This window comes from Lampetra fluviatilis, chromosome 35 (assembly GCF_964198595.1).
Source record: "Lampetra fluviatilis chromosome 35, kcLamFluv1.1, whole genome shotgun sequence".
Taxonomy (NCBI): domain Eukaryota; kingdom Metazoa; phylum Chordata; class Hyperoartia; order Petromyzontiformes; family Petromyzontidae; genus Lampetra; species Lampetra fluviatilis.
The window spans coordinates 679,779-693,557 of record NC_136309.1 but is presented as its reverse complement, the minus strand read 5'-3'; the positions used below and the strand labels follow the sequence as shown (position 1 = coordinate 693,557).

The 13,779-nt window shown below is 49.0% G+C and overlaps 1 protein-coding gene across 4 annotated transcripts in view; it reads left to right on the top strand.

Moving 5' to 3' along the window:
- LOC144944459 (glutamate receptor ionotropic, NMDA 2C-like) overlaps positions 1 to 13,779 on the top strand; it is a 112,588-nt gene that overhangs the window by 17,456 nt on the left and 81,353 nt on the right. For all 4 annotated transcript variants that reach the window (XR_013639595.1, XM_078872614.1, XM_078872615.1 and 1 more), the window contains exon 2: positions 980 to 1,578. Coding sequence is in view for 3 of the 4 variants with exons in the window: in XM_078872614.1 (XP_078728740.1) it covers positions 980 to 1,578 (599 nt within the window). In the remaining variant the exon portion in view is untranslated. The remainder of the gene's footprint in view (positions 1 to 979; positions 1,579 to 13,779) is intronic.

The following is a 13,779-nucleotide window of genomic DNA, read 5'->3' as shown; positions in this document are numbered from 1 at the left end:
TTTAAATTACCAGAGTAGTACTAATGGCAGAGGTTTTGGAAAGTTATTCTTGTTGGCGGCAGACCAGAGTATTGATTTTGTGCTGTTATAAAAAAAGTCTGAATAATGCTCGAGCTTATACAAATGATTATCATCTCAGTTGAGGTTCCTCAGCTAGTAGCAGTAATTCCGCAATATTATGATGAGGACCAGTGTAGCCACATGGCAACTATCATTGACTTTTTACAAAATGACACTACATATTTTTTTTATAAACTCTGCAGAGATGCTGATGACGAGCTGAGTTGGCTTCTGGCCAGGATTGGAAGTCACAGCCTCCAACATAACAATGAGGCGCTTTGCTACAGATCTCCAAAGATGGAAATAACAATAATAAAGAGGTCATCGTGGCTAATGCAATTGATGCTGCTTTGTCTTGCAACCACTTCTTTCTGATAGATCTTGCAGTTGTTGCAAAGTTGATCTTCGACTCCCAAGATTCTGCTCATAGTTTCCCATGATCTGGCTTCAGGTCTTCCCCTTGGCTGTGGTTCACCACCCTCTGGGTGCTTTTCCACTGCCTCCCTTTGTAAATTATATTCCTAGAGTCATAACAAGCCAATGATGTTGCGGCAGTGGGTGTAATGGTCGGCACGCTGGGCTTGCAATCCAGAGCTCACCGGTTCCTTTGGCGCTCCTGGTGCGGCAGCTGAATCGATGGGGCAACTCCCTTAAATCCTCCACCGCCTCCATCCACCGAGCGATATAGATGGGTACATAGCAGTTTGTCGAATGGCAGTTCACATGTGGCGTTGAAAAGTCTGGGTGCTCCCAACGTTCCCAAGACATCTGGTCAGCATGGAAGAGTATGCCAAACATCCTCTTGAGCTCCCTGTAGCAGAGTTCCTTCCACCAGCAGTGGCACGGGCAAGCAGTTGCAGATCTGCACCTTTACCAGCATCTAATAATAAGACTCACCCCACCCCTCTGTGCCTGGCAGGAGGAGGAGTCCATCTTCCTGCAGTTCGGCGCCACGGTGCAGCAGCAGTCGCGCGTCATCATGCGCATCATGGAGGAGTACGACTGGAACAGCTTCTCCATCATCACGACGCACTACGCGGGCTACCAGGACTTCATCCACCACCTGCACGTCACGGTGGAGAACAGCTTCGTGGGCTGGGAGCTCGAGTCCATCCTCACGCTGGACATGTCCGAGGACGACAGCGACATCAAGACCAAGGCGCTGCTGCGCAAGGTGCAGACGCAGGTCATCGTGCTCTACTGCAGCAAGGCGGAGGCCGTGCACCTGTTCGGCCTCGCCGAGAACGTGGCCCTCACGGGCTTCGGCTACGTGTGGATCGTGCCGGGCCTGCGTCCCAGCGCCTCCAGCGAGGTGCCGACGCAGTTCCCCGTGGGCCTGCTCACCATCACGTACGACGGCTGGCAGAGCAACCTGCCGCACCGCGCCATGGAGGGGGTGGCCGTGATCGCCATGGCCGCGTTCAACATGTTCACCGACCTGGGATACGTCCCCGACAGCAAGCTGACGTGTGACGACACCACGGTGGTCAACGCCAGCGTGTGGGAGACGTACTACGCGTGAGTACGCGCGAGCGCTCGGCGTGGCGACAGTGACGCCTGTTGCCGCGGTGGAAAGGTCGCGAAGCTTCGCGGGAAATAGTTATAGAAGGGTCCTGCCACTGAATATCATGTAAATTAAAACTATTAAACGATAAACTATTTTTTATTTACCAGGTAAGGCCCACTGAGCTGTATCGCTTTTTTCAGAAGCGACCTGGCCACAAATGATAGCTCAACAAAGTGGCTTATCACGTGTAAATGTATAGCTGCCAAATACTCTTAATGCATGCTTCTAAATGTGGAGGGAAAAACTGGAGGACCCAGAGAAAAACCCACGCGACCACGGGGAGAACATGCAAACTCAAATTTACAGGCTTGAGGGTCGGGCTCCAACCCACGCCTCCTGTATACCAGGCGAGGTAGTGAACATCTCATCATCGCAGCGCCCTGTGATTGGCGTGTCGTTTTCTATCGTGGACAAATACAAGGAGTTGGCCAACTCTGATCGAGCTGACAATGTGATATTTGCTCGACCTAGTGGGCAATTGCGACAGCAACTTCCAATCAGATTGTAAGCAGAGGTCGCACGGCTACCCGTGGTTGTGTGCTCTGTTGACCAATCATATTTCACCAAACACTTTCATTTTAAGCAAATTATGTTTCCATTGGCTATACATAATTCCATCACTGTAATTTGCTCTACAAAAATATTCGCAGTTGCTCACAGTGATTACTTTGCCCGTGACGATTTCCCTAAGCCCTATGCTAATATGCTAAAATTCAAGTTCTTGTTTCATCCTTTATGCACCTGGGAAATTCAGTGATTGGTGAAGATTGTAAAAGAACGACAGTACTTTTAGAAGTCTTGATGGTTGTATTCCTACAGACACCTGCTCATCTCTCCTCTCTCTGGTGTGACCGCTGCACGTCCTGTGAGAGGTGGCGTGAATGTTGAAGAGCCTGTGCAGTCGCTGATAGGCAATATATGTTTGGTAATTTTGTAATCTAAATCATACAGTTTTAAATCATACGCCAACAATTTCGAATATGCATCAATGTATGTTGAACTTCTTTTGCACAGTACGTAGCCAACCGTGCTAATTGGAGGGGCAGGGAAGGACAACAAAAGGAATGAATAGGAGTATTGTATTGTCTTCTGTCGGTCCACTGCGAGAATGACAATGTCCCCATGCTGTGTCAGTCAAAGGGGTTGGTTGACCATACTTGAGCACAATAGTGAGGGAGGCGGGATGGGGCAGGACGACTGGTAAAGATGTCACTCGCCACCGCTGTTAGCCTTGGCTCGAAGTTCAACTCAGGTGGCCGGGAACGCAGCACACTGCACTCACCACTGTTGCACCACGTCAACCCAGTGATATGATACCTGTCCTGATGCACAAAGGGTACTCATATTGTCTGTGGCCTAGCGCAGAAGCAAATTAAAGCACCACTCCTTTAAAAAGCCAACCTTGGACTTTGTGATCTCTCTCCAGCTTACGAGAGTCCTGGTTCATCCTTGCCTTGGAAACATACAGAATGAATCTCAGTAGACGTTTGCTTTGTCAAATTAAGTGCATTGGGATTAATTCAAAGGAATCTATTTTTTTTGTTCGGTGATTTTTTTTCCTATCACGACAAACAGTGCCCTCTAAGCGAACGATGCCATTTGAGGAAGCGCTCTCAACAATGCCGACGGTGCCGACAAACACCGCTGCATGTGATACCGTTTACATACACCAGTCGACTCCAGCCAAGGGAGCCCTGTTAATTGTTCGCATGATAGCCGTCGAGACACGGCAATCAGTTACACGTGCAATATGATTCACAATAAAGGTTTTTTTTTGGGGTTCTATCGCATAAATATAAATGTGTGTTTAACCCACCACCGCCCGGCACAGCCAATTGGTAAGGATTATTGCGACTCAAAATATGTAGGACAACTGCTGGGAGACCCAGACTTAGCTAAATACTCGGGATTAGCTGAATACTCGTGATTAGCTAAGGCGGCTCGCAGCGCATCCGCGGATTTCTCCTGGCCGTGACTCAACGCCGGGCGCGCTCACGAGGGGGGAGGGGCATTGGAGGTGCAGCACCGTCACCCGGCCACCGTGCTCTCAATGCAATCACTGTATTTGGTGAAAGGCGTGGGGGGTTGAATGGTGGCTGTCGGGGCGTGCTTGTACGAGAGGCATGGAGGCAGCGGCGGGTTTTTGTTACCGCAGCACCACGCCACTTGATCTGCATGCTGCACGCCGTTGTGAAGCTCCAAGCGTAGTCACCCTCATCATCCGCATCATTGTTCATCGCCATCACGATGGAATTTCTCATGGAATATTTTCGGGGTCGCCCAACCCTACTGACCCCCTCCCTCCACCGCTTTCCACCCATGAAAAGAAGGGAAGTGTTTTCCGGAGCTCAGCCCCCGGATAGCTCCAGTGGAGATTAAGCCCTGCTCATAGGCGTCGTCTTCATCATCATCATGATCACGATCCATCACAGGGAGGCACTCATCCAGCACGAGTTCGTGACACCAGGCGTGGGTCGCATCACAGCTGATTCGCAATCAGCGGCGTCTCGCGGTGTTTTTTCTCGACCCCCCCCCGATCCACCATTTAAATCGAGGTGCGGCAAATCATAGCGCGCGTGCACGTGTGGATGCATCACGCGGCACGGTCGCCTGGATACTGCGTCGGCGTGAGGAGCATGCACAAGTGGCACTTGAAGTGCCGACCACTGCGCGTCACGCCACCGTCTTGCGGTGGTTTTCATTTTGTTCCCTCCGCACGACTTACTGATGCTGCTCGCTTCTGCATTATAATGCTCAAATGTGATTCCGTCCAGTGCATATTAAGCATTTGCAGCGAACTGCCGGGATCCAGACACCATACACACAGATAGTTTTCTGCCTTTCTCAATCCGCTAATGGATGCAGGCCGCCCCATACAATGTCGGCTCGTGGCATGGGTGGCGTTTCGCCATACTTCACCACGCCGGTCGCCGTGCATTGGTGAATGGGGGAGGGCAGGACGAGTTCTACTATCACTGGCCACTGATGTGAGTTGTGGCCAGGCATTGAACTCAAGGTCGTTGGGTTCACAGAGCAGCACGCTAACGCTAACCAATGTTGCTACCGTCTCACCCGTAGATGTACGGGGGGGGGGGGATACTCACAGGCATGGCGTGGACGATGGTCGAATTTGGACAGCAGCATCTTTTGTCGTGCTTTTCTCGTACATTTCCCTCTCGCTAAGATTTTCTCACGATGTTCGGCAAAGCAAATGCTACGTAATGAAATGACCCCAATTGCCCATGGGGCAATTAAGCAAAGTCGCACGTCGCTTTAAGCATGATGTCACGAGCGTGGTGATTGTTCTGTTAAATATGCCGCAGTTGGTTCAGGAGACGTTGCCGAATGTCGATGCACAGCAGGCCCACAACAAAGCTCGTGCTTTGGAAGACGGCTGAATGTGCCGACAAAGCACCGTTCTCTTCGCTTGCCACTGCGTGCCCCACCGACTCGAGTGGCCTGGAAATGAGGGCATCTCAAGTATGCCCAACACCTTATTTAACGGCCTAGGATTGACGGCAATTGTGCATTAACATTTCAAGATTTATGGTGTGAAGAATAAAACTCACATTTCACACAGCTAGTCTCGGTGGAGTTGGAGACATGTTGACTCGATAGATTCAGATGCCCCTCCATCGTTTTTATTGCACTTATTGTATTTTTTCTCGCTTTGCAATTATTTAAATAACGGAGGAAAGCAAGACTTACCTTGATGATGATGAACGAATGACATCTGGGTAGTTCACTGCACACCTGGCATCAGTCGAAATTGCTTTTCAATGCTGCAAGTGCTGTCGATAAATCATGAATACAGGTATTTAAATAGCGTCAATGTTTCTAAAGCAGCACGGTTGTTCAAATCTCACTCCAAACGTATCATTTCCTTGAGCTACAAAATAATTTACTTTACATATGAAATAGCAAATATACTGTATATTCATAGCAGGAAGCAGTGGCACAGTCGCTACATCACTCGGCTATAAGCCTCTAGCAAACTCAGCATGGTTCCAGGCCAGGTCTAAGATATGGCAAGTGAGATCTCAACCACCACTTCACTGACCAGGGTAGTGAAGTATTGTCTAACAACCCCGTGACCTTTACCCAGCAATGTATTGACACAGGGCTGGGAAGTATTATAATAACTATTATTATTATTATTGTGTACACGTAGACCCTCAATTGAAAGATTGTGAGTTCGAGTCCCATTCAGGATTCACTCAGCCCGTCGCACCTCTCATCATCATCGTCATCGCCATCATCAGTCCCTTACCCACAGGGGTCATTGTGGTACAAGTCAGGCTTTGGCAATCAAATTCTCTCCCCCGCTCGCGGTCGTTTGCAATCTGCCCAGCATCTGAAGCTGGTCTCCCCTTGCACTGATGAAATAAATATAACCTTGTTGGAAGTCAACAGTGATTTCCAATGGAGAGGCTGGCCGCTCACCATAGGAAAGTGGAATTTCCACTCCTGACTCAGGGCCATTAATGGAAGATGCGCCATCGTCACGACGCTTATTGAAGCGGGGGGGGGGGGGGGCGACATAACTAGAGTACAGTGTTAATTTATGATAAATTATCTCGAAACGTAACAAGGGTGGTGGTGATGGTGGTGGTGCACGGTTTAAATCGCTCAGTTCTCGACGGCTTGAAAGTACAGGTGAAGTTAATTATACAAACGGCATTGTTCAATGTATTCTCTTGCTACAAATATTTTAGTAATCACGTGGGTGCTGTAACGCCTTAATGCTCGAAGCGTAGTGTTCTTGAGGACGAGAACTGGTAATTATGAGAGTCGATTGCTAAACAAATCAACATGAATGTATTTTTAAAAAGTCTCTGCCCCACCAGAGACGTGGACTGACTTGGCTCCTTCCCCAAGATCAGGGAGCGGTGCTCGGCCTAAGCAAACGAAGCAGAGGCTTAGGCCCCAGATTCATAAACACTGAGGGATCTGCCAAATATCAGTTCAAATATAATCAAAAAACAATTCACAGAAATGCATAGTTCATCTTTCTGATCTCTATCATGGGACCTTTATTGCCAGATCAAAAATATAATAATTGGTATTACCCCCTTCTGGCAATAAAACAGTATTCTTGGGGTCTTTCGTTAAAGCCACGTAGATAGGGTCAAAGAAAATAACAAAAACTACGGTCGACCACTTGTGTTGCGATCGAAACGTCGACGTTTTTTGTTATTTTCTTTGAACCCATCTACGTGACTTTACCGAAAGACCCAAAGAATATGAATTCCTGCAGTCACGAATGCTTTAAGTCAAGAATAAAACAGCTGTGTTAAGATGTTACAACACCAAACAGAAACCTTTTCCAAGGATTCATGTCATGTCCAGGAATCAGACACGATTCCTTGCAAACTGGTTTCTGCTTGGCGTTTTAACATCTTGACACCAGTTTTATTGCCAGGAAGGGTAAACCAATTCTTATACTCTGATCTCTATCTGTTCTTTATATCTCTTCTCATCTCAGCACACACCGGTCTTGTCGACGGTTCTCTCGTTTCGCTACATCACTCGACTCATCCCAAATCCTTCTCTTCTCCGCCTGTCTCTCATTTGACGACATCTCCGTCTCATCTTTTTCTCTCTTCTCTCATCGTATTGCACCTTGTCCACAACTATGTCCTCACCATACCCCCCACGAGTTCATCAATTGAAAGTGGGGCACGCCCAACAATAATTCTACGTGTGTATGTTGAACTTCTTTCGCACCATACGTAGCCAACCCTGCCAATCAGAGGTGCCGGGAATGAACAACAAACTAAACGCAAACATCGCTTCTAAAGAAATAGGTTTTTAAAAATCAAAATTAAAAGTGCATAGCACCACTGGATTCGTAATATGGGAAGGAAGAGCATTGCAGACGGCCACAGGAGCGCATTCCCCAATGGGGCCCACAGGACCGCTGCCCACACATGACGGCAATTGTTGGGTCACGTGTGCCCATCAGCCCCGAGCCCACAGTGCGAATCGCTGGCCGCTGTCTAAGCGCACATACTCCGTTTATTATACATGCACTGAATTATCCCACTGGTGCGCATTCAAGATTTGAAAAATGGGCAGCTGTCACTCCTGGGATTTCGAACCAGCAGTCATAATGAAATGGCTGCCATCCACTCTGGAATATTGCGGTGCAGTATTCCCAAGCATCATATGAAACGATGCTATATTCATATATATTTTTTTGCGCGCGAAATATATTACGTAATTTTTTGAAACTTATTCTGTCCACTCGTGGCTTAAAGCCAGGGAGAGAGGAAAGAGTTTTGTCTAGCAGTCGAGCAGAATGTTGTTAATGACTGTGATGAATCTCCGAAGCTTTCTTCAGGGACTCTTGTTTTAAATGCCGGGTATAAACATACACAGCGGTCTGCTGAATGTGCAATACGGGCCGCTTTGTTGTTTCAGCACTGCGGTAGAATCGGTCCTTCTTTGGCTTTCAAGGTGCGTGCCTTGGTGGTGCAAACCCAATGAGGTCAAAGTGAAAGTGATGTTCGGCTCAACGAGCATCGAGGCATTGGTGCTCATCTCTTGTTTACAGCTCGAAGTCAGCAGTGGTAATTCCACATTCATATGGCGGGGGGGGGGGCAGTCTCCTTCTCCCTCTTCCTATTGGCTGATGATGTCGATGCAGAGCAACAACGACAATGTCGCGTTCAGGTGGTCGAGCCGGATAACCGCGTCGGGAGTCGTGCATCGCTGCGGTGTCTCCTTCGTAGTTGCGGATCGATCATTGCGTCCTTAGACATTGGACAGTCTGTTTTGGAATGTAGGTTTTTTTTGGGTGCGATCGCGTAAGTATATAAATGTGTCGTTAAACCCGCCACCACCCGACACAGCCAACTAGTAAGGGTTGTCACGTAAACAGATCGTGCCAATTCGTTACTAGTACAGCACACCGGTGTGTCGGAGAGCGAATCTACAACATTTACAATCTGATGACCAGAGTCGCTCACTGGAGAGGTTTATATTTGTGCATCAGGTATCCGCATCTGCCATGATTTGTGCAGCGGATGCGGTTTAGGGTGGACCGTGAGCTTCGGGGAAGATCACACCCCGGGATGTTCTGCGTTGGGTCTTTCACAACGTGGCGGTGTTTGTCTTTGAGTTTTTTTTAACTCCGTTCAGCTTTCCCAGCTTCGTTCGGGGTTGAACTCGCGTTGTTGAAGGTTATGCGAATGGGTCCAAGAAGGGCTTTCTTGACTTCACTGTTGACTTCCCCGCAAGATGGTACATATTTTATTGACCCCCAGAGGGATGATGGCCAAGTCTGTAACCCAGTGATGAATGCTTATAGAGTATGTATGTGCCTGCCATAAGCCGTTGTTGACAGATCACGTGGAGATGAAACCATTGTGTGTGAGACTCCCGTTGGAAGGGTGCAGCACAGCAAGAAGGTTTCTGACGTGTGCATGTGGAGTCGGAGTGTTTGCCATGCTCTTGTCTTCCCACAATTATTATGGATCCTGGAGGGATGATGGTCTTCGCCAAAGCTCAACTGGGGATTGAACTTGCGAGCTTCTGATTGGTAGTCGAGTCGTGTGCTCTGACCACGGTGCCACCACTCACGATGAAGCGTGGCGATTTGCCATGCGGGTAATTACTCAGCGAGCAAACACAAGCACATGACAATGAGAGACTTGGTCAAGCAGCGTCGGCAGTGTTGGGCAGGACACATGATGGCTCAGAAGGATGATGTCTGATGGATGAGACTGGTGATGGAACGGAAGCCGGACATCATATGGGTTGTGGCATCACGAGACCATGCGGGATGGTGACGGCAGTGGAGAAGCCTTCATTGAGCAGTGGATAGAACATGGCCACTGATGATGATGTTTGTATTGAAGTAAAATTGCTCTTCTCTGGGAAACCGAGCATTTGCTGGGAGTCAGTCGTATTCTCGACGGTTCACTCCCATCCCACTCAGAACACGTGCACTGTCCTGCAATGGGTGATGCTGAGAAACGACATCACATTTGAATCGCAGCTGATTGGGCGATGGTAGATGCACCATTGTGAGCGGCTTTAGAGGATCACCGCACAATCTCCAGCAGCAGCAGCAGCGCTCGGGCCCTATTTACATCACGCCAACATGGGCAGATGCTTGTTCACAAGAGTCCGAACGTGACGACAACAACAAAAAATACAAAAAACCCGATGGGAGTGCAAAGTATTCGAAAAGCAAGCAAAAAAAGTCACTTCCAAAAAAAGGCTTCGTCATTCTCAGCAGGTGCGGGCGACGCGGAGCCTCTCACCGTGCGCGACTCAATCCCGAGCCGCGCCGAGCCGGCCCGGTCGCTTTCCCGGGAATTTGGCGAACTAAAACCGGCGGCAAATACGGACGCACGCCGGCTAACCGTCTCTCGCAGGACGGTCGTGACCATGAACATTTTTTTTTCCGACAAAACAGACCCGCCACCTTATTTGCGTTTTCGGCACGTGACAAATGCGCTGCGCGATGACCTAAATAACCACCCGTGTTTTGCCGCATTCCTTTCACGGCAGTGAAGGGGGGCTGGCCGAGGCTTCCTTTTCATACGGGGCACGATTTAACCTTGCAGAGTGGGGGCTCTGCACGACAGTGCAACACAATGCAACACAATTGCATGACAATGCAACACAATGCGGATTCACAGAGCGACTCATTTGATCATTTACATTATTTTGCTGCTCCATATTTTCACATGATGAGCCATTTCGTTGAGTCCCTTGGGAACAATAAGCTACTTGCTCACTGGTGAGATAAAAAAAAAACATTGTTTAGTTTCAATTGCATATTTTCCCTATACTTTGCACACCTATTGTGTTGTTGTGTCGTTTGTTGTTGTAACGTCCTGACCCGGTGCCCCTTTCTGGACAATCTGTGAGAAAAAGAGCTTCATAGCTCATCGGATTCCTGCTGCAGTGTGAATAAAGACCCCGCTGCTGCTGATTGGCTCGCATACGAGGCGGGCTCTTGGCACGGCGCCGGCCGCTCGCGAGGGCGCCGCCGGGAGCGCTCCATCGCCCCCCCCCCGATGTCCGTGCACGCGTCAAGTTTGCGGCACATTGATTGGTGGCGCGGGCAAGAGCGAGAGGAAATAAAGAAAGACCCCCCCCTCCCACAGGGTTTGCCGCGTCAAACCCGATAAATACGTGCGCGATAAATAATGTGACCGTTGTTCTTTTTGGGGAGGCCTATAATTGATACCCGCTGTGGCTATGATCAGTGACTTGTGGACATGGGGCTTTGTTAGGCCACGCGAGGTGGGCGAGGGCTTCTGGTATTTGTATCGCGATGCCAGACGCGCTGGTCGGGCCCCTGGCGGTGGCCTCGGATCAGGGTGGTCACGGGAAGATTTGAACCGCGGGACACATTTATTGCACAAGGTCGTGAAAATCGGTCAAACTTGTGGCGATGTAATCCAATATGAGATGAGGCGCTGGGGTCAAACCCCCTGGCCAGCTCTGCATAATGCCTCGTTACGCCGCGCAACTGAGTGCCCATTAAACAACGCGTCGGCTCTGTCGGCATTCGACCGACTGACGGATATTAAGGTCGCCGCCGATTTAGTGGAAATCTGCGCGAGTGAAAATGCACTCGGGATTTCATAGCTGTGGTTTAGGGGGTTCACACGTACACACACACACACAGGGGGTTCACACACACACAGGGGGTTCACACGCACACACACACAGGGGGTTCACACGCACACACACACAGGGGGTTCACACGCACACACACATGGGACAACCTCCGAGTGTGTTCGTGTGTTCCTCTACCCTCCCAGCTCGCTCTCCAGACTTCCGCTGCCTGACGCCGCTGCCAAACGCTTTGCTGGTACCAGATTTAGAGAGCGGCGAGGTAATGGACTTCTTAATGGTTGTGTTACTGGGTTATCATTATAATCATCCTGTCATTAATATATCGCTACGGATAAAAATGGAGCTGAAGAGAGTCGCATGGGTCAAAGTGTCATGTATGATCGCTGTCTTCGGCGTGTTGCTTGTGCTGCTGCTTGGAGGCCATGAGTGTGAGCATGCAGATGATGAGGATGGTGGTAATTATGTCGCTGCTGCTGCTTCTGATTATGATGAAGATTCCACTGCGAGTGCTGCTGATGATGTTGATGCTGTTGATTGCGGTAATAATGCTGCTGCTGCTTCTTTTAATGTTGCCGCTGATGATTGAAGCATGTTCTACGAGGACCTGGTGGTTATTAAGCTGCTGCCGATGATGATGAAAAGGGGTTTTATTCGACCATTATCTCTGGTTATTACAGTTAGCGGCAAAGCGTGTTAATGCCAAGTCGAAGCCATGCATCACACGTTGTGAAATGTGAATTATCTGTGGGTCCCGTTTGAAATAACTGACCGGTCACTGCAGTAAAATTGCACGTCACATAATGACATTTAAAATGACTGCGTTTGATCAGTCAAACGCAAGGACAATAAGTGAGGTAATTACAGTTCCTGTGCTGGTTGTGCCGGTGTACCGACAGAGCCGGATCACATTCATGTGTAAGGAGAATGTGTTGAGGTTTTGTGTTTTGTTTTGTTTGAGGAGCGTTTCTTGCCTGGCACAGGTCACGGCATGCGGACGTCAGTTCAGTGCGTTTCATGGTTCGGAATGCCAGGCCCGAACCACCTCCGCGTTTAATCGTTCATTGACGAGAGAACGCATTTGTATCTTTGTTTATTTCGAGAAAAAAACAACCGAGTCTTTTCGACGAGATGACCGACACCGGGTGAAGCGGTGGTACCGTGGGTAGCCGGCTGAGCGGTGGACCTGGCGACCACGAGTTCGATCCCTGGCTATGACGAACATTCACGGCAAGTGATGTATGAGTAGGTCCTGGTCATCACATAGAATTAGAATATATATTGATATTGGATGAATCCGATGAGCTATGATGCTCTTTTTCACAGATGTCCAGTAGGGACACGGGGTAAGAATGTTACAACAACAAACAGCACAACAACACGATAGGAGTACAAAGTACAATGAAGGTAAACAAATCACCCAAACGAATAAAAAGTTAACTAAACCATCCCCATCCTACCAGGCAAAGCCCACTGAGGTATTACATTATTTTTCAGAAGCGACCTGGCCACAAATGATAGCTCAACAAAGTGTCTTATCATTGCATCAGTCTGGTAAAGTATGGTCAAACAACCCCTGTGACTGGCATAGCATGGGAGGCATTGATCCAGATTGACAGATGCTTGTAAGTTGTTATTATGGCTACTGCATCTTAGCGGATGGTCCTCTTGGCAGAGTTCTCAACTCAAAATCATGAAGTTGTAAGTTTAATTCTTGGTGCTATTGTCCAACGGACAGACTGGATACCAGTTCCTCGAAAAGTCGAATTTTTTTACCGCTGACCAGAACTGCCAATGGATATGTGTGCTTCTGCAGTGCTCGTTGGAGCAGGGCGTCAGTGGGTTTGAAGTGTGTGGTGAAGCGACGACATTCTTCCAGGGGAGTTATTCAGGAGTGCCTTGAGATGTCGCCGGGTCGTCTTACCGGTGCTTCTATCACTTTGAACTGACAGTCATTTTCACCTAATACATCAGTTGGTTCGAAGTAGGGTATCATTTTTAAGACCATGAAGCCATCTCAAACACCCATTTGCTCTGGCACCGTGAGACGTACTGCATGGGAGGCGAGGTATACGTAATGATAATGACGATAATGATGACTACGTCAGTGTAAAATGAGGAACTAAATCGCCATTGAGGGTTCTATCCAATTGGCCAGAGCTTGGTGCACTAAGCGGCTAAGCAATGTCATTGCCAAGCACTGTAGCTGCGTTTGCAGACGAATGCTGCTTGCCAGCGTTTCGAGCGGTACTGCCGAACGCAGACTGCTACGGCTCTTGTATGTTTACGGTACGAATGCTGCTTGCCAGCGTTTCGAGCGGTACTGCCGAACGCAGACTACTACGGCTCTTGTATGTTCACGGTGCGAATGCTGCTTGCCAGCGTTTCGAGCGGTACTGCCGAACGCTGACTACTACGGCTCTTGTATGTTCACGGTGCGAATGTTGAGCCGTCTCTTGTTGCTGGGTTGGCCTGCACCGTACAATCGCCCTGTCGCCCGCCATGTGGCCACGTGGCAGAGTGACTGAACATCCATCAGAGGGCTGCGCGCTAAG